At 50.5% G+C, this 19,833-nt stretch overlaps 7 protein-coding genes across 7 annotated transcripts; 5 read left to right on the top strand and 2 right to left on the bottom strand.

The window, feature by feature from the left end:
• Nucleotides 1-398: 398 nt before the first annotated feature.
• Nucleotides 399-2,123, top strand: lcbA (serine C-palmitoyltransferase subunit lcbA; the record flags this gene model as incomplete). The annotated part of the gene is made up of 4 exons (XM_056717266.1): nt 399-727; nt 810-1,320; nt 1,386-1,877; nt 1,941-2,123. 4 exons carry the CDS (start codon nt 399-401, stop codon nt 2,121-2,123), a joined length of 1,515 nt encoding a protein of 504 aa, XP_056564888.1.
• Nucleotides 2,124-3,228: 1,105 nt separating this feature from the next.
• scw4 (putative cell wall glucanase (Scw4)) lies at nt 3,229-4,572 on the top strand (the record flags this gene model as incomplete). Its single annotated transcript, XM_056717267.1, has 3 exons — nt 3,229-3,295; nt 3,365-3,501; nt 3,553-4,572. The coding sequence occupies 3 exons, from the start codon at nt 3,229-3,231 to the stop codon at nt 4,570-4,572; spliced, it is 1,224 nt and encodes a 407-aa protein (XP_056564889.1).
• A 277-nt stretch (nt 4,573-4,849) lies between these two features.
• Nucleotides 4,850-6,298, bottom strand: N7489_011519 (uncharacterized protein; the record flags this gene model as incomplete). The annotated part of the gene is made up of 1 exon (XM_056717268.1): nt 4,850-6,298. The coding sequence occupies one exon, from the start codon at nt 6,296-6,298 to the stop codon at nt 4,850-4,852; it is 1,449 nt and encodes a 482-aa protein (XP_056564890.1).
• Nucleotides 6,299-6,504: 206 nt separating this feature from the next.
• Nucleotides 6,505-8,309, top strand: N7489_011520 (WD domain protein; the record flags this gene model as incomplete). The annotated part of the gene is made up of 3 exons (XM_056717269.1): nt 6,505-7,141; nt 7,203-8,013; nt 8,090-8,309. The coding sequence occupies 3 exons, from the start codon at nt 6,505-6,507 to the stop codon at nt 8,307-8,309; spliced, it is 1,668 nt and encodes a 555-aa protein (XP_056564891.1).
• An 815-nt stretch (nt 8,310-9,124) lies between these two features.
• On the bottom strand, nt 9,125-12,976 carry N7489_011521 (GTPase-activating protein BUD2; the record flags this gene model as incomplete). Its single annotated transcript, XM_056717270.1, has 2 exons — nt 9,125-10,092; nt 10,159-12,976. The coding sequence occupies 2 exons, from the start codon at nt 12,974-12,976 to the stop codon at nt 9,125-9,127; spliced, it is 3,786 nt and encodes a 1,261-aa protein (XP_056564892.1).
• A 230-nt stretch (nt 12,977-13,206) lies between these two features.
• Nucleotides 13,207-13,455, top strand: N7489_011522 (uncharacterized protein; the record flags this gene model as incomplete). Its single annotated transcript, XM_056717271.1, has 1 exon — nt 13,207-13,455. One exon carries the CDS (start codon nt 13,207-13,209, stop codon nt 13,453-13,455), a length of 249 nt encoding a protein of 82 aa, XP_056564893.1.
• Nucleotides 13,456-15,625: 2,170 nt separating this feature from the next.
• On the top strand, nt 15,626-18,531 carry atgI (autophagy protein ATG9; the record flags this gene model as incomplete). The annotated part of the gene is made up of 2 exons (XM_056717272.1): nt 15,626-16,353; nt 16,413-18,531. 2 exons carry the CDS (start codon nt 15,626-15,628, stop codon nt 18,529-18,531), a joined length of 2,847 nt encoding a protein of 948 aa, XP_056564894.1.
• Between the last annotated feature and the right edge of the window lie 1,302 nt (nt 18,532-19,833).

Here is a 19,833-nt window from a genome sequence, read left to right on the forward strand (position 1 = left end):
ATGGATGGTTGCTTCCAAATATTGTTTGTGGAATGACACTTGTATGAAGGAGTCTTCCAAGTCATCCTCGGGGGTTTACCTTCGTTTTTCCAGCTTTCTTTGCTTGTTTTATTTTACACTTCTACCGGAATTAAATTGCATTGCTTTCGAGAAATCCTCCTTGACAATACTCAAGTTGTAGTCCCTAAATTCAATCAAACAATCTCCCAAGAACCTGCAATGCCTGTGGCCGAACGCATATGTCACGTGACACGGAGGTTCCCAGGGCTCCGAGCCCCCCGTTTCATCTTCCCTCCATCATACACACCTATCTCTCGCGTCTCTCTTTAACCTATTGCGTTTCTGGTATCTCGCTGGCCTGGCGCACCCACAACTCGCGCGTTTTCCAACCGTCCGCCATGGATCTCCAGGAGACCCAGCGTATCCTTTCCATATACCTGCATGAACTCGCGGATCTATTTCACCGTGTGCCTGGTTCCGCAATCCTCCTCCGCTACGTGAAATCAAGCTACCAAGATGACCCAATTCGTTCTGCCGTTGAACTTTTCCTCTTCCTTTTCGCCGTGCGATATCTACTAGCGCCCAAGTATTCGACTAAACCGGGCGTCGTACCACTCACGGAAGATGAGATTGATGACCTTGTGGACGAATGGACCCCAGAGCCCCTCGTCGGGAGCCCGACGACGTTGGAGGAGATGGAAGTTGATAAACGCACCGTCATAGTCGGGTATTGTACCCCAATCGTCCCCATCGCTTCAGCCTGGCGTACTCAGCGGACATTTTACTGACAGATGAAATTGGATCTGCAGTCCCGTAGGCCCCAAATCGAAACTGGCCAACGGCCGCACCGTTACAAACCTTGGCTCCTTCAATTTTTACAACTTCAATACGAATGAGTCCCTCAAGGAACAGGCAATCCAGACACTCCGCGCTTATGGAGTCGGTCCCTGCGGACCCCGTGGTTTCTACGGCACACAGGATGTTCACATGAAGACAGAAGATGATGTGGCGGCGTTCATAGGGACCGCGGCTTGCATTATGTACTCCCAAGCCTTCTCCACAATTTCCAGTGTTATTCCTGCCTTCTCGAAGCGTGGAGATATCATCGTCGCAGATAAGGGGGTTAGCTTTGCAATTCGCAAGGGTATTCAGATCTCTCGAAGCATTGTCCGGTGGTATGAGCATAATGACATGGAGGATCTGGAGCGGGTGCTCGCGAAGGTCACCAAGGAGCAAGCCCGGAAACCCCTGACTCGCAGATTTATTATTACGGAGGGTTTATTTGAGTCTTACGGTGACATGGCGGACTTGCCCAAGATCGTATGTGACCCCGTTAACTTAAGTCATGTTACCAATCATTTTACCCGTGCTTACAACTGTCGCAGATTGAACTCAGACTCAAGTACAAGTTCCGTCTGATCCTTGATGAAACCTGGTCCTTTGGTGTTTTGGGACGCACTGGCCGTGGTATCACGGAGCACCAGAACGTCGATGCTGCCGAAGTTGATATGATTGTGGGGTCACTGGCTGGTCCCCTAGTTGCTGGTGGCGGCTTCTGTGCTGGTTCAGAGGAGATTGTTCACCACCAGCGTATTTCGGCCGCTGCATATACCTTCTCCGCTGCGCTTCCCGCTCTGCTCTCGACTACCGCCAGTGCCACTATCAACATCCTTCAGAACAACCCTGAGACAGTGTCACAACTTCGGGAACTCACAAAGGCCATGCGGGCTCAGTTGGATCCCCGGAGTGACTGGGTTTACTGCACCAGCGCGCCTGAGAATCCTATCCTGATCCTGGTCATCAAGCCGGAGGTTGTGGCTGCTAAGCGGCTCACACCAGACGACCAGCAGTTCTTGCTACAAGATGCAGTCGACGAGGTACTTACTATACATTGTCTCCCATTATAACCCTCTTTGAGTCCATCTCTAATTTTCTCGCAGTCTCTCGCCAACGGTGTTCTAATCACGCGACTGAAGACCCTCGAGGACAACTTCGAGCCCAAGCAGGTTGTCCCGGCAGCCCTGAAGGTGTGCGTCACTACCGGTCTCACCAAGAAAGAGATTGAAAAGGCGGGAACAATCATTCGACATGCGATTACCAAGGTGATGAGCAAGAGGAAGTAATTCCTTCTTTTGCCTCTTAGCTTCTGGTCCTGACCAGATATCCGATGACTGCTCACGCCCACTATGACTTCGGCATCTATCGATTCTCTCTTCTCCTCAGTCGACCTACGCCCTAATGCCCCTTCAATACTTGTATTGTTACCTTGTCGATATACATTCTTATTGCATGCCTTGCACAGGCCCGCCTTTTTCTCTCTTCGTTGGCGGTATGATTCTTTACCTGTGCATGGCTTTAGGTTGTTTAATACTATTCTTCTGTCCTTGGCTCTTTGCTTCAAGGATGTGTCTATTTTTTTCATACATTATTCAGACCCGGAACCCCGTTTGTCCTATGGAATGGACGGTATTGCATCATGTTCCGATTTATTTGCTTTTTCTTTTTTACTTTCACTATAGTAGTATCCACGGCCACAAGGTCGAATCGTCTGCCAGTCAGATATCACAGAATCCAGAATTCAAATGTCCCCTCACCGTTCATTTGGTGGTCCTGAGCATCATCAGCAACCGAAAGCCTAATATGTCCGGGCCAGGCTTCAACCCTAGAACTGCCCCTTCCCCCGGCCCCTTCCAATGTCTCTCAATAATATCAGATACTTCTGGCCAGCATTCTATGTCGCATTCTTAACGAATCCCTCTGTGTCTCCGAGACACTCCTGAGAATGTGCCCCGCATTCCATCTACTCCATCATCAAGAGCATTCCCGGTCCATCTCCAACTTCGAGCTCTTGTATGATGTCCCGAACCAAGATCTCTCTGCCGAGGAAATCGGAGGCCAAAGGGGTCCAACCAAGCCAATAGGCATGTTTGGAAATTGGAAACTCCCAGATTCCATTCCACATGTCCTCCCCAGATCGAGGCGCTATGCTTGGCTATCCTTGCCTTTACATGCTCTGCTAATAAGTCCACGTAGGTGGAACTCCGTGCTCGAGTCTGTTAGAACGGTTATAATGGGTCCGATCGGCACCATATGCGTGGGTTTCCTTTTCTAGATGATTGCAAAGTTACTCATGTTATGATCGCCGTCGACTAAGTTCAAAGACTAAGTTCAGACCACTTCACTCGAGGGATTTACAGATCAGCTTTCCTAGGAAGAATTCAGCTGGAAATGAAGCGCCTGAGCAAGGCGCTTGTTGGCTTGCTACTCGCATGTGGTGTTTGCGCCAAAGCTGGTGGTAAGAACATCATTGTTCATCCTTGGATATAATCTCATGTTTATACTGGATTTTGCTGATTTGCCATAGTTGAGAAACAACCTCGTGGAGATGTCGCCCAACTACCCTTTACCAAAGAGGTAGTCGTCTGGGTCAATGAGAAGGGAGAGCGTATCAGCACGGAAACTCACTACGTTCAGGCCTTGACCCCTGCACTACACGAGAATGTTAGTAGATAGAACTGTCCCCGAAGAAGAGAAGAGATATTTATCTCCCAGCAAAAGCCAGCCCTAACTCCTCCATCAAAGCAACCCCCAATATCAATCCCAGGCACGGATGGGTCCGGTATAGGACCGGCACATGTTCTATCCAAGAACAACGATGATATGAACGACCACCATATCCCAGCCAAAGGAAAGCCCAAGGAGCTGCAACACCCACATGCCCACCCCAAACCGCCCGTTCCTCATCCCTATCCTCACAAGCACCCGCACCCGCACCCGCACGCCCACTTCGGTATCTCCTACTCTCCATACAAAGCAGACCGCACCTGCAAGAACCAAGAAGAAGTGAACCAAGACATAGACCGAATCTCCGAATACTCCTTCGTCCGCATCTACGGCACAGACTGCGACCAAACGAAAACAGTAACCAACGCCGCACGACGACACAACATGCGCGTTTTCGCCGGCGTCTACGACCTAACCAATTTCCCAGGAAGCCTCAGCGCCTTCGGCGACGCAGTAACAGGCCCGGACGGCAAAAAAGACTGGTCAATCTTCCACACGATCGCCGTCGGCAATGAGCTTGTAAACGCCGGCACCAACTCCGCCGGCGACGTCGTGGCCGCCGTGCAAAAAGCACGCTCCGTGCTCCGTGCCCAGGGCTACAAAGGCCCCGTCGTCACAGTAGATACCTTCTCCGTCCTACTCGACCACCCGGAACTATGCCATGTCTCCGACTACTGCGCTGCAAACTGCCATGCTTTCTTCGATGCTACTCAGCGGCCTGAGGGTGCGGGTGCGTATGCGCTCGAGCAGGCGCGTAGTATCTCTGCGAGAGCGGGTGGGAAGCGTACTATGATTACGGAGTCTGGGTGGCCGCATGCTGGGGATGCGAATGGGGTTGCTATTCCTTCGGCGAAAAATCAGGATGCGGCTATTGCGAGTTTGAGGAAGAGTTTTGATCACCGGAGGGAGGATTTGGTGCTTTTTACTGCTTTTGACGATCTGTGGAAGGAGGATAACCAGTTTACCTTCAATGCGGAAAAGTTTTGGGGATTCATAGGGGGTTTGTAGAGAACGAAAGCTCTGTACAAACCCATATGGTGGGTGGTTCATTTCCTTTTTGGTTTCTTTTCCTCCAGTCAAGCTAGGGATTTAGGGCTGGCTTTTGGTCTTTTTCTTTCGATGGATTCTTCGTGTACATACATTACTTTTGGAATAGCATTACAGTCGAATGATGAAGAACGATGTATTAACATGATGCTTGAGATGGTTTCGCTGATGATATTATGATACATGATAAGTCTACACTCTATACATTAAAGCAACCTGTGCAAGATAACCCAAGAGCTCAGCGGGGGAAAGCCCGAGTAGCCTGACGCTGCCACGCCTCTTCTTCTGAACGCGCCTCGATCTGATCCATCCACCCATCTTTACGGGTGAGCTCATGGAATGCCTCCTTGTTAGACGGCAAGTCCCAGAAGAAAGTCTTCTCACTTGGGGATTTCCGATGAGCCTCCACGTCCCGGCCTTGGCGAATGATAAGTCCGGTCAACATACCGCGGGACTTGCTGCTCGGGTTGATGCCCAGCTGGTTCATCTCACGGAGGATAGATACCACAGCGGGAAGATCCTTGCATACTCGCCAGTGGTAGTGGATCAATTCATCGTATAGGCCAGATGAAGCACCGAGGAAAGCAGAGACACGGCCGTAGCCTTTGATAGTCGGGCGGAACTGGGGGATGAGCGGGGAATCGCGGAAGTGAGTGTTCAGCAGGCGGAAGGCGACCAAGAGGGTCTTCGGGTATAGAGATACCACGACGGGGGCGACTGGGACGACGGCTGGGACTCGGAGAGGTCCTGACGACCGAGTGTGTGGTTTGGACTGGTCTGTTGTGCTCAGATTCTCTGGGTCTGAAGCCTCCTCGAGAGATTGCTCGTCCAGGTGGCGCAGCATGGAGAAGATGCGCTCTTTGCATACCTCCCACACACCCAGGTCGCCCTTGCCATCCTCGATGGCTTGGAAAAGTGCGAATTCGATGTGCTCTGATTCTGATTTGACGACGATCTCAATCGCCCTCCGCAGGCTGACGGTTACTTCGGCAGCACTGGCTGTGGCGGGCTCGGAGTAGCCCAGATCACGGAGATAGATTCGCTTTGGACCTTGATTCTCCGCTGGGACTTGTTCTTCCGTTTTTGACTTTTCTTGTCTCCGATGAGAAGAATAGTCGTCCTTCTGCTGCTCCTTAACTTTTAAAGCCGCCTTCTTTTGCCTGGGGTCTTTGAGCAGATTGTTGAATACCGACACGAGCTCGGCCATCTCCGCCTTCTTCTCCTCGCTCATTGGCTTCATTGAGCTCGCCTCGGTAGTCTCCCCATCGTGTTTAAATCCAAGCTGCTCTAGCAGTCCTCCAAATACCATTTTCTCCTGGTTTGTGATCTTCGGTGCTGTTTTCGTTGTCTTCTTCACCGCAGATGGTCTGAGACTAGGCCTTTGGGATACAGATGCTGCTCGTTTCTGTAGGTAGCTTCGTCGCGGTTTTGGAGCTACCTCACTCGTTGAGCTGGAGGCAATTGACTGTTCAGAAGTATTTTGACTGTCGTCCTCCGCTGATGCTTTGTTCTCCGTCGCATCATTGGCCTCGGCGTTGGTCTGAATGGAAAAAGAGCGCGGGAAACGGCGATTAAATTGTTTTCGGGCCGCGGACGAGAGTGGCGTAAGTGTTCGAGTGTGGTATAGGAAAGGAGCTGTAGAAGTGCTTCTTGAGAGGAAGCATAGCTGGGTAATATTTGTTGCCATTGCCAAGTCGTTAGGTCTGCAGTTGCGCAGCCTTGTTCGTGCACTTCTCAGAGTAAATCCAATCTTGATAGAGCTTACTTCTATCTTCTCTTCCACCTGTTCAAACCTTGCAACTTGTATCCAAAAAAGAGAAACGACAAGAAGATTACTTCGTCTCTTTTTTCACAAGCACGGGCTTATCGGCGATCAGCTTTCCGCAAAGTCACATGATGTCGTGTAACCGGTCCACGCGTGTCGAGGACGTGCCTCGCACCCCCGAGGCGCAAACTGCATACGAATCAAGCACGCCCGAAGACCCCGAAACCAACATGCCAGGGAAAAGTGAGTTGTCGGAATTTGAACAGCAGCGTTTGGCGAACATTGCAGAGCGCGATGCGCTGTTGAAAAAACTTACTCTCGAATCTCAATCCTCGGGGCTCTTCGCAAGCCCCAAGACTTCCGGCACCAATGGCGCAAAACCGAAAAAGCGCCCAACTCCTAAGGTGAAAACCGAGGAAGAGGCCGTTACGCCTCGGCGGACATCCTCACGCCTCAAGGGCATTGCAGCCGAAAGTGAAGTAGCAAAGCGCAAGGCCGACGACGAGTATGAGGCAATGCGCGAAGCGGATAGACTCAAGAGGATGCGCCGGACAGACTCGTTCAGCCAGGCGGATATGTTTGTTTCGGGCCAAAAGCTGAGCGCCGATAGCTTGATCGGCGTAGATGTCATCACCAAGGGTGTTGCGAAACCCTATGAAAGGACCTTCGGAGACGACGAGATTGAGAAAACAACGGACAAAGATCTGAAGGCCCTTCGCGAGGAGATGAATGGGCTCCAATTGTGGGAATCCTGGGACCCTCAACGTAATGACTATACTCTCTATGTTGACAACCTACCATTCTAACGCATTCTCGACCATTACAGGCATCAAGATTACCCCGGAGCGTGTATACAGCATGGCCTTTCACCCGTCGGAGTCTAAACCTCTCATCTTCGCGGGCGACAAGCTGGGCCATCTGGGCATGTTGGATGCCTCTCAGGAAAAGCCATTGGCGGGCGAAGACGACGACGAAGATGACGATGACCCAGACCCAGTCCTCACCACCCTCAAGCCACATACCCGGACCATCAGCGCAATGATGGTCAACCCATCAAAGCCAACACACCTGTACACAGCCAGTTATGACAGCTCCATTCGATCCCTGGACTTGGAGAAGATGGTGTCTTCAGAGACCTATGCCCCCGAGTCCACCAACATCGACGAGGCACTTTCCGGAGTAGACATGGCACCCGATGATCCGAACACCTTGTACTGGACTACATTGCAAGGTGGATTCGGGCGGTATGACACCCGAACGCCAAGAAAAGACAGTAACGTGTCCAGCTGGGAACTCTCCGAGAAGAAAATCGGGGGCTTCACCTTGTGTCCTTCCCAGCCCAATTACTTCGCCACGGCTAGTCTGGATCGATTCCTGCGGTTATGGGACTTGCGCAAACTCTCGCCGGATGATCCCACTCCAGTAGCTGAACACGAAAGCCGGCTGTCAGTCTCCCACGCAGCTTTCAATGCTGCTGGGCAGATTGCGACGTCGTCATACGATGACACGTTGAAAATATACGACGTTGGTGCAAAGGGCCTTTCTTCGTGGAAGCAGGGACACAAGCTTGGAGAAAAGGACTTTGTCCCCGATACGGTTGTCCGCCACAACTGCCAGACTGGCCGCTGGGTGACCATGTATGATTATCGCTTCTTCCCTTATGTTTCCTCCCTTTTGTGTTTGCCGAAGCGCGAAGCCCTAACTTTCTTATAGTCTCCGTCCTCAATGGCAGCTGAACCCGCAGTCTCCCATCCAGCGGTTCTGCATTGGCAATATGAACCGTTTTGTCGATGTGTACAGTAGCAGTGGTGACCAGCTCGCCCAGCTTGGTGGCGACGGCATCACCGCTGTTCCTGCTGTGGCTGTATTCCATCGTAGCAAGAACTGGGTTGCTGGGGGCACCGCTAGTGGCAAGCTCTGCTTATGGAAGTGATGTATTCTTCGCTGATATCTTTACTGCTGTTTCTTGCAGCATGTCGCTGCACAGCTTATTTGCTAATTGTTTTGATATGTGTTTCGATCTTCTTTCGAAGCGGTGTTGTGGGAGGGGTGTTGCCTAGGGTTCTGTTTAACCCCTACTGTCTTGTTATGGCCAAAGGTGACATTTGATATGTGTTCTGATCCGATGTACAGAGGTACTCAATGAACAGCATCTGATGTTGCCATTTCTATCTAATAACAGAGTTACAAGCACTGCAATTGTGTATCAACTTTCCAAAACGAAAACACCAATCCATTCCATCTATTGGAAGAATATAAAAAGAGTAAAAGGTATTTACACGATGGCCACCATCTCCAAGGGAAATCCAAACACAAAAGGATCAAATGATTCCTCAGCACGACGAAAAAGGAGAAAAACACAAGAGCCTCAGCCGAGTTCAAAATCAGATCGTGTTCTTTTTTTCCCTTTCCCAAAAAATCCAGATCCTTACTTTTCAGCTCTCTTTGTTTTATCTTAGAGCTGGGCTGGGGGAGATGTGTATAAGGGAGGGGGCCATGAAACACACAATCAAAAGAAGGAATGGGTATCAACACCATGACACATGCTTTAGAGGAGAACATAGACATATAGATGACCAAGAAGAACAAAACTCGAGGAGGCAAGATGGAAAGGGGGAGTTGAGAGAGAGAGAAGGGGAGAAAAGAGGAACGTTGAAATCATGAGCACATGGAAAGAGGTAGGAGAGGAAGAACAAAATCAAAAACGTGCAAGGATAAAAGGAGATTGCATGGGCAGACATTGGTGCATTAAGATTCATTGCGTAGATCCTCGTGCGAGTGGTTTTGATTCTGGTCACGGTCCTTGGCCTTGCGTCGGGAGGGTGCAGGAACAAAGTCAAAGAAGCGGTACTTGCTCGAGGAGGACTCTTTCGTGACGCTGGCCCTGCGTGCCTTGGAGGAATCGGAGTTCTCGAGCGAGTAGGTCGAGGAGTTCTTCGAGCTTCCGGTGCTGTCGCGTGGGTCGGACCAACGTGGGATGGAGAATGGAATGCGGCTTTGGTCCCAAGTCGCCGATGATGAGCTTGGGGGTGTGTCATCCTCGGCATCGGGGACGTGGTCAGTGGACCGGCGGGGAAGTGCAGGACGCGTAGCAAAGTAGCCAATCGAATTGCGATGGCTGCTTGGGGCCGGTGCAGTACTAGTTGACGTTTCTGGCGCCGGGGTACTGGGTTTGCTTGAGCTTTCGTCGTAGAAGGTTACGGGTCGTTCCATCGAATCCACCAGTGCTTCCCATTTGATCTCAAGGTTCCCATTTGGCCGCTCGGCTTGCTCTGCTCGTCTGAGACACTCCCCAGTGCGTGCCTGCAAGCGAAGGGCTTCTTTCTGGAACTTAGCCAGGCTAACGTCCAGCTCGGTCAATTCGTTGAGTCGTTCGGGGGAGATGTCAAGCCAGACACGTATCAAGTTTGCGAAGGAGCGAGCATAGTCAATGAGAAATGGAAGGCTAGGGAATCCCTCACGCGATGTGGGCGGCAACCGCCCAAGGATTTGGATGGGAGTGGTGTAGGAGGGTGTGACGACAGGAACTGGTCGGTCGGCGGGGATAGCACAAACCGAATCAACAAAGTCCTTGAATTCCGAGCGATGAGCGACGAGGAATTTGTTCATCGGTTCCATCCAAGGTTCTTTATTGCCGAATGTTGTCATATTGGCCAGACCCTGCAAAGCTTTGGCAATGAGGGTCAAAGTTCGCTGTGCACGAGGACGAGGGTGATCTGGAGGTGGTTAGCAAAAAGAAAAAAAAAAAAAAAAAAACACAAAGATACGGGCGTATTCTATACCTTTCAAGAGGCCGAAAAGCTTCGGGTTCAGAATGGCCGGGCAGAAAAAGCGTAGGAACAGGAAACCAGAAACACTACTGTACGTCACAGACCGGAGGAAGTCACCATAGCGATCGTCTGCACATGCCCTAACATGCCGGAAGATGCGGCGCAGTTCTGGAGGACACCTCGACGCAGATCCCGCAATGGAGTTCCACACGCTTGTAGTGAGGGCTGTAAGGTTTCGCCAGTTGCGATCAAGATCCTCATGGCGTGGAACTCGAGATGGATCGACTTCGCATTCCGGATCGCTCTCATCGATATCACGTAGTCGTTCCGCGATAGTCTCCTCCAAATACTGCTTGCCCAAACGACGCATGTGAAGATCGAGGGCCTTGGTTAGAAGTGAGTTTCCACGAAACAAGAGGTTAGCCTCCACAGTGGCCGTCCTTCCCATGTCCCTGACAAGGACCTCGCGCTCTTGACTAGTCTCCTGTGAGTTGTTCGAATGAATCCTCGTCGTATACCTCAGCCGGTTGGTGGTGGATTCTTTGTGGACCCCATCGATTTCATCTTCAACCAAGGCTGAGATCCATTCCACCGTTGACCCCGAGACCTGGTAGATGTTCAAAAGCATCTCGGCCAGGTGATTTAGCTCCGATGACATCAGTTGTGCTATGTTTATTGTGAGGCCATTGGTGAAGGAGTGGAGAAGTTCCGACATCGCCGAGTACTCATCGGACATCAAGACAACGGTTTCCTCCATCCGGGCTCTCATGAACATCTCGCCAATTGCCTGGTCTTGATTATCCAGGATAGGCCACCACTTTTCGATATCCACGCCGGCTTCCAATTCTTCAAGTCGCAGGTCTACCCGTCCGAAGATGATGTCATTTGCAGAAATCTCGATCTCATCCAGCATGTTCATAGCACTCACATCTTGATTGGGTGCGTATGTTCCGTTGGCGACAAGTGTCCAGTCTCTCTGTGTCGGATTAAGAGTTTTGACGAGGATAGAGGCTTGTGATAGTACTGGCGGCAGATCAGGGAAGAGGAAATCTTCCCGCCAGAAAGGATTCATGGTGCGATATTTCACAGCAGTCTTGCCACGAATTTCCCCATCTAGAAGCACCTCCGTGTAATAGTCGCTGGCCTTCGAGCTTGAGACAGGCATGCCATGTGATCTTGATGCCTTTCGGCTCCGGGGAGTGTCTTCCTCTCTGGCACGAAACAGCTTCGCCTCCACAATTTTCAAGCTCAAGAATCGTTCAATCCGGAACATGTCTTTGGTCGAGGGTGGGTCGGTGGTCTCAGCTTCTGGCGTTTTATCGGGATCCTCTCCCTGAGACACAGGACCGTAAAGTTCTGGGATTGTGAATGCGCGGAGAAGCACAAACCATACCTCAAAGAGAACGCGGCTTTCAAGAGCAAGGTATATAGGCCGCAGGTTGGAATCGGATACTGGGTGTGCCGTATATTGAGGGTAGATAGCAATGCAAAACTCATCATCCAACACCGAGGGGTCCAGTTGCTGAATAGCGCAGCGCGATAATTGAGATAACTGCACACACGCCAGGAGAGCCACGTCGGATTCCGTGTAGAGTTTAAAAAAGCCGTTTTCCTGTAGTGTGCAGCTCACCTTCTGCCATGAGGAAGAAAGGGCCCTTGACTGTCTGTACGTGGACACGCGGCGTCCGGACACCGGCATTGCACCGGAAGCAGACGGCTTGTCCCATAGAAGCATCTTGCCAACTTTGATGATAGTTGCATCCTTTTGTGCCGCACTTTCCGAGTTGCGTCGACGTTCGGGAATCCGGCGGTCTCCAATCACAACCTCTTGAGGCTTTGTCATCTTGTTCTGAACACCTTTGGGCCGAATTGGTTGCCAGCAAAGTAGAGCCGCAAGCCAGGAATCAAAGGTCTCGTTCACGTGAGGTCGCAGTTGTATCCCAAGCCCAGAGGTAAATGTGTGGACGCTCAGATAGGTGCATTGGAGCTCAGGATCCCACAGTGTACGAACTCGACAACCACGTAGATCGGGAATCAACGTTTTGGCCAATGCCGGCTCCCCCTTGGCTTGGTAAATGAGACTTCCAGTAGCGACGTTAATGGCGCAGTATCCGGATGTCCAGGCAGTGGTCGAGGCTGTTCGAAAGGATAGGATTCCATGCATTCTACCACAGGTAGTCTTCATCAACTGCAGGATCTTTGTTGCTTCCGCGCCCGAGAGGGGTGAGGAAAACGAGTCTTGATTTTGTGCTCCACCGGCGACCAGGCCGGCAGCTTTACTCAGTCGATGGCGAGGGACGGTCTGGCTGCTGTATTTCGGGGTCTCAATCGACGGAAAACCGATGGATGACGAGGGATCTTCAGGCAATTTTGGTTGAGACGGACTGGCTGTGTTAATTGACCCGACCCGCGTTCGAGCTTTGAAGGTGCTAGGGGTGATGTCGTTGCGTTGCTCCTCAGCTGCCGTTGTCCGCGATCGCGCCCGTTGACTCCTTGCTTCCGCCGGGGGATCTTCTTCGCCTGCCCCAGATGAGTGCTTGTTGAAATCTCGGCGACGTTCGGGTTCGTTGGGCCGTGGTCGTACGGTATTTCGAGGCGAAGAGGAAGCACCCGTGAGGTGCTCCGGTTCGGATAAAGGGGAATGGTTGGCGGGGGAGTGCGACTCTGGCGTCACAGTTCGAATGCTAGTGTCTCGGAAACTGTCGGGATAGACCATACCATGCCGATCCCTAGATGAAGACTTCTTGCTTGCACGCCGTTCCACTGGACGACTGTATAGTGCTTGGTGCATGGAGCTCCGCTTGAACGCGTTCGGATTCTCGGGGTCCATCTCGTTCGGTTATAGACAGCCCCCTCGACAAGCGATGGACACAAAACGAAAATGAAACTCGTCAATATATGAGGAAAGGAGAGAACAGATTCACTCCCTACTCGCGCCCAACACAACCTCCCTCGAAACAATCGGTGAAAGAAGACCTTCTTGGCACCCGACGTATGCGGCACGGCTGCGCTTGTATAATTGAGAGTCGCTTTTTGTCCAGGAAATTGTTATGAGACCACATGGAGTCCAATGAGAGGTTGGGTATCGGGGTCGCACATTCGGTCCAGGCGCCGGAAGAGGGGAAGGAATGGGAGACCAGGACAAAGGAGGCGCGGGTCACCGTCGTTTGTCTGAGAGATGCAGGAGAACCTAGCGAATGCGGTGAGCGTCCAATCCTCCGGCCAGTCGATAGTGATAGTGTCGCTGTCAGTGTCAGTGATAGTCCTTGGGAAAAAGCGACCCGGGAGAAATTGGTGGGAAGGGCGTGATATCATTATTATAGGAGGGAGGGGAGGGGAGGGGAAGCTGAAAGGGTATAGGGATTAAAGAGATGCGCACACACCTTCATCAGTCCCTTTTGAAATTGGGAGGTTTTGATTATGCTCTCTAGGAGGGGTGTTTGTGTGTGCGTATATGTGTCGCGGATTCCAGCAAATGTAGGCCGCTTTGGGACGGGGGCAGAATGAGGGGAAGGGCTTCAAAGAAAAATATTCCCCATAAATGGAGAATCGAGTTGAAATTTCAACGGGAAGATACGGTGAAGATCGCCAACCGCCAGAGGAAAAGAGAAAGAGAGAGAGAGAGAGAGAGATAGAGAGGGGAGGGGGAGGGGAGAGAAAGAAGTGGATAGCGGAGCTGAGTTTGTATAGGGGAAAAATAAATGAGGAATGGCAATGGCAACACTTGACCCTTTTACACATATGGTCTCTGGAGTTTTCTTCAAGTTCTAATATCAGCTATATCTCTTTATTCTATAGAATGTTTTAGGCTACATCGATGACAGCGCAACATGGATGGCATCACCTCCATATACATCCAACATACATCCTAAATTATCCCCAGAGCAAGCTCGGACTATTGATCTGCTCTGTACTCCGTACATGGAGATCCAAATCCCGGCCTTTTAGCTTTCAGCCTTTAACCGAAGATACCGAGTATATATTGCACAAGCAATCGGGGCAAGGGAAGTACCTCAGTATAGTAAATAACGTTTAAGCTGAACTTGAGAACACCAAGATCAATAGCTTTCCCCAATTCACTAGCGTGCATGTTTCCCCCTTCCATTCGGATTCCCGATGGTCTTAAACTGCCGAGAGACTTTCTAGAAGAGATTACTGCATGGCGTCTTTTTCGCTGACTCGCACTGGCTAGTGGACTACCGGACTAGTGGAAATGGGGCCACTAATCTCGAGTCATGGGGGTTATGCTTGAGACATCGGTTTTTGGCCGTGCATCCTATATATTATATGAATTTATTCAAGTCCCGCGGTTCCCAGTTTCCACATACTTGTACTTACGAAATCCGTTTCCGTATGGCCTGTTCTCTGCAATATGCAAACATCCCAACGTGGTGTCCGGGGCGCAGATCCTGGTCCTAACTAGAAGTGGGTACGTACAGAACCTGAGCAAACACTCACGGGAGTACGGAGTAGATACAATATACCGACCTACACAAAGTTGTAGTCGAAGTCTCCTACTAAAACAGATTGAGGGAAATCCCCGAAAGTGGAGCCAAAAATAAGATCTTCGACCAGGATTACAGACTCAGTTCAGATTGAGGATAATGGGTGTGGATATACGTATAAGGACATCTGGTTTTGAGGAATTCAACACAAACTAAGAAATCAACATAACATACCTAGGTAGGAAGATACCAGGATAGCAATAATATAAGCAACTTCTACTGCTTAGGGAAGCCAGTGATCCCAATCTGAGGCTATAAAAGCAACTACTCCACCCACGTCGGAGCTACCTAGCGTAGGAGGATACGGAGGGTTGCCAATGGGGAGGATTACTGGAAGCAAGGCAATGATTTTTTCCATAGAGACTGTACAACATGAAGACTGTTGCTTCAAGGTTATTAATCCCATAAGTCTCCAGAATCAAAATTCCCAATCTCACAGGCTGTCGGCAGCCAGTCGTCCGGCGACATAAGAGACAGACTAGAGTCATTATGAATAACTTCTGAAATCCTTGAGCTATACACACACACAGCCTAAAACAAACTGATGTGCCCAATAAAGGAAGTAGTTATGAGTTCCAATGGGTGCAGAGGATGATAACCTTTGGAAAGCTTAACAGGTGGGCTGCTGACCTGCAGCCCACGTGACTGACTTTTAGATAACTGCCTGAGGCGCCAAGCCCGTTCCCCCTTCTTTATGTCATCATAGCTATCAGGTCTAGGGAATGATCACAGCTCCTGGTGACTGTTACCACGAGGACTAGGTCAGATGCATACTTCTTTATAAGCTGATACAATTATCTCAATCAGGACACATACCCATTTCCCACCCGATAATACTCAGCCTGCTGTATTGATAGCGATCTTCATTACTCCGCATTATCAAGCGTCGCTGGATGGCATTTCATCACCACTATCACTGGCTTCTGAAGCTGTTGCCATGAGTGGTCTGACTGTAGCCTTCAGTCTGATTCAAAATGATGTCTTCTAACATATTATCACGATTCCTACCCCCAACTGGCTCACCATCGGTCTACGAGACCATTCGCCAACATGACGCCGGGTCCGAATACTCTGATCTCGAAGAACGTGCGGGCCTGGTCATAGAAGACCAACAGGAACAATATAGTGACCGGGAACTGGAGGATGCACTAGCCGATGCGCAGGATAGTGAGATAGTCAGCCCCAGCACTGCGTTGCTCAACCAAGCACGGTCGGTCAAGGCACCTGAAGAGCGCGCTTCTCCATCTGGCACCCGCCGTCGCAAGTCGTCTCGGCCTCGGTGGATGGCACAAGAATCGCCACTCGGCTATGAGCTCGATGATCATGATGAAGATGTTCCTCAGTCTCTGCTGGTAGAAGGTCATCACGAAGATCTGAAGTCACGGTTACCTCCTCCTCCCCAGTCTCATAATCGCTCGGATCGACGAAGAACCCCAAGTCCTGGCCCGTCCTCGCGACCTACGGAAGCCCGCTGGAATGAACGAGGAGTCCATCAACAACCACCGCCAAGTGAAAGCGGTCATCCAATAGGGAGATGGCTTACTGGCCAACACCCCGGTCTTGCCAATGTTGACCCTAAGAAGAAAGCAATGTGGCGGTGGGCAAACGTCGAGGATTTGGATAATTTCTTGAAGGATGTCTACGTATACTTCTTAGGCAACGGAATTTGGTCTATTTTGTTGACCCGGGTGCTGAATCTCTTGTAAGCCGATATTAACCCCCTTTTCAAAGAATCATAGGAGAATCTGACAGTACACATAGGACATTTGCATTCGTTGTTGGTTTCTCGACATTCTTAACCAACTGCATTGATTATCCCAAGGTCCGGCGGAGCAAGACTCTGAATGATATCCTCGTGCCCCAATGCACAGCGAATATGTCCGGGTCGTCCACATTTTTGTTGTGGCTCTTCAGCTTCTTCTGGATCGGGAAGCTTTTCCAATACCTACTAGACATCCGCAGGCTCAAACACCTGCATGACTTCTATCTCTACTTGCTCGGCGTTTCAGATGCCGAGGTTCAGACGATTTCCTGGCAAGAAGTGGTCAGTCGGCTGATGGCGTTGAGAGACTCAAATCCATCTACCGCGGCGGCGGTTTCTGCCAAACATCGAAGATTCCTGGGCAGCCAGTCAAAGCAGCGCATGGACGCTCACGACATTGCTAACCGCCTGATGAGAAAGGAGAATTATATGATCGCTTTGGTAAACAAGGATATTTTGGACCTCACTCTCCCTATTCCATTCCTCAAAAATCGACAACTTTTCTCCCGAACCATGGAATGGAATCTCAATCTTTGTGTCATGGACTATGTCTTTAATGAGCAGGGCCAACTGCGAACCCTGTTCCTCAAGGACACGCATCGAAGAGCACTGAGTGATGGCTTGCGTCGGCGCTTTATTTTCGCTGGCGTCATGAACATTTTCGTAGCACCCTTTATCGTGGTCTATTTTATGATGCACTACTTCTTCCGGTACTTCAACGAGTTTAAGAAGAATCCGGGCCAAATCGGTTCCCGCCAATATACACCTATGGCGGAATGGAAATTTCGCGAGTTCAATGAGCTTTGGCATCTCTTTGAGCGTCGGATTAACATGTCTTATCCATTCGCCAGTCGCTACATTGACCAGTTTCCCAAGGATAAGACCGTCCAAGTGGCACGTTTCGTTGCTTTTATCTCTGGGGCTCTCGCATCAGTGTTGGCCCTTGCCTCGGTGATCGATCCAGAGCTCTTCCTTGGGTTTGAGATTACTCATGACCGGACTGTGCTGTTCTATCTTGGTATTTTCGGAACAGTCTGGGCTTTTGCGCGAGGGCTGGCACCCGAAGAGACCGATGTCTTCGACCCCGAGTACGCACTCCTCGAGCTGATCGACTTTACACATTACTTCCCGTCCGGCTGGAAGGGCCGTTTGCACAGCGACGACGTGCGGAAAGAATTCGCAATTCTCTATCAAATGAAAATTGTGATATTCTTAGAAGAAATCTTGAGCATGATTTTCACTCCTTTCGTCCTGTGGTTCAGCTTGCCCAAGTGCAGTGACCGCCTCATTGACTTCTTCCGAGAGTTCACCGTGCACGTTGACGGTGTAGGCTATCTCTGTTCTTTTGCAGTCTTCGACTTCAAGAAGGGCACAAACGTTCTCTCCCAAGCCGGACCCGGGCGCCGGGGCCCTGGCAAGCAAGATCTGCGCACCGACTACTTCTCCACTAAAGACGGCAAGATGCTTGCTTCCTACTATGGCTTCTTGGACAACTACGGTACCACTCATCAAGCTACCAGTCGGCGACCATTCCACCCACCACCAACCTTGCCAACCCTCGGATCGCCCACTGCAGGCGGGTTCGGTGCTCTTCCTGATCGCCCTGACCATCTCCAGACACGCCTTGGGCCGACCCCTGGAGCGCCATTCGGCCCTCAATCAATGATTGGCACCTCTAAGCCAAGGCAAATGGGAGGATTCGACCACCGCTCTCCAGCCCCGTCCATCCTGCTTGACCCGCACCACCAACCCTCGACCACCGGCTTCCGCGCCGCAGCCCGAATCGCCCCTCAGCAGCACCAGCGCTCCCGGCTCGGACGCTCCCATCATCCGTCTACGGATCCTATCGACGACGAGGAAGAACCGCTATCCCAAGACGGCCATGATTCAACAACACGGCAGTCCGGTGCTCGTACAGGTACTTCCAGTGCAGGTGCAGGCACTAGTGACAGCAACCTTGGCGATTCTTGGCGCATGAACCCGCTCAGCAAGGACGAGGATGAGGGCGATGAAGGCGAAAATATTGACGCCATCGCTGGCGGAGGCGGCGTTTTGGGCTTAATTCAGCAGTTCCAGAAAGCTAACACCGAAGGCAGACGGACAAATGTGGGGATTTAGATATCCGTTCTCCATGCATCTTCTAGGACATTGGTAGGCCCAGGAAGACCATAGCTTATCTGCTTCAGACACGATATATGACCATTTCATGCGGAGTTCAATGTTACCTAGCGAACGTTTTTATGCTGCTCTATCGTGCCATTGTCTGTTATGATGTAGGTAGTAGGTAGTGTGTTGGTAGTCGTAATGCACACATATATAAGGTAGAAATATGTAAATATGTACAGGATGGCCGTGTACATAATGCACATCAGAAGGCACTTATATTCACGACTGATATACCCCAGCACCTGCACTAACCCTCCCACGTTTCTAAATACCGTTCTTGCTGAACATATCCTGGATATACAGCTAATAGAACATACCAGCTTGTCATTGCAGTGTCTGCATGAACGTAGATGAACATAGCCAGATGCTTAGAGAAATTCATCGATGGAGAAAGGCTTGGCGCCTTGTCAGAGTGGGTGCCACAGGTGGTTCGAGATGCTGACCATCAGACAACTGCCAACGTGCAACACAAATCATAAAGTACTAATCTACTCATATGCAATTGATGGCTGGAAACTAAGCTCCCGATCGACTATAATATTGACTCATGGTTGCCCGCGAGTTCTTGGATACCTTCGCCCATTCTAATATTAGCTATGTTGGTGGATCTGTTCTCCTAACCCCTTATATAGAATACCAGCGGGCCCCGGGCCGACGCTATTCACATGTCAGTTTTATTGGTTCATAATGCTGCATCAAGATAATTATACTTGAGCATTATGTATAGGGTACTCCGTACGGAGTATATTCTCCCGAATTGTCGATGCCCCACGAGCATGCAATATCGCACAAAATATCGGAGTGATATATGTAGGCTGCAGGGGTAAGTAGCACAATATGTGAGGTGAGCCCTGTGGAACACGTTTTGAGACGGAGGCAGCACTTTCATCTGGGCTAGTGGAAGAGTCGATTGATGATAGGCCAATTTGCAAACCCTTGCGGGTTGCATATAATCCAGAGTCAAAGTCCGGAATCCGGGGCCAATGATCGGCGTCGACCAGCCCTGTTCATACGCCCTAAAATGATGGCGTCTGGCAATCCCCACTATGTCTTGAGACCCGAGAACCCCGGTCTTCCTGGGCATGGAATTGTTGCGATTGAGATCGTTGGAGAATAAGAAGATTTCTTTCTTTAGATAAGAGATAGAAAGTCAGAAAACCACAAAGGAAACAGCATACAATGGAACAAGCTGAAGATGTCAAAAATAACAGCAAAGACCAAAATAGAACGCGGAGGCTCTCGCCTGTGGATCTT

The sequence above is a fragment of the Penicillium chrysogenum genome (assembly GCF_028827035.1).
Source record: "Penicillium chrysogenum strain IBT 35668 chromosome Unknown utg000005l_segment0_segment0, whole genome shotgun sequence".
In the NCBI taxonomy this organism is placed as follows: Eukaryota; Fungi; Ascomycota; class Eurotiomycetes; order Eurotiales; family Aspergillaceae; genus Penicillium; species Penicillium chrysogenum.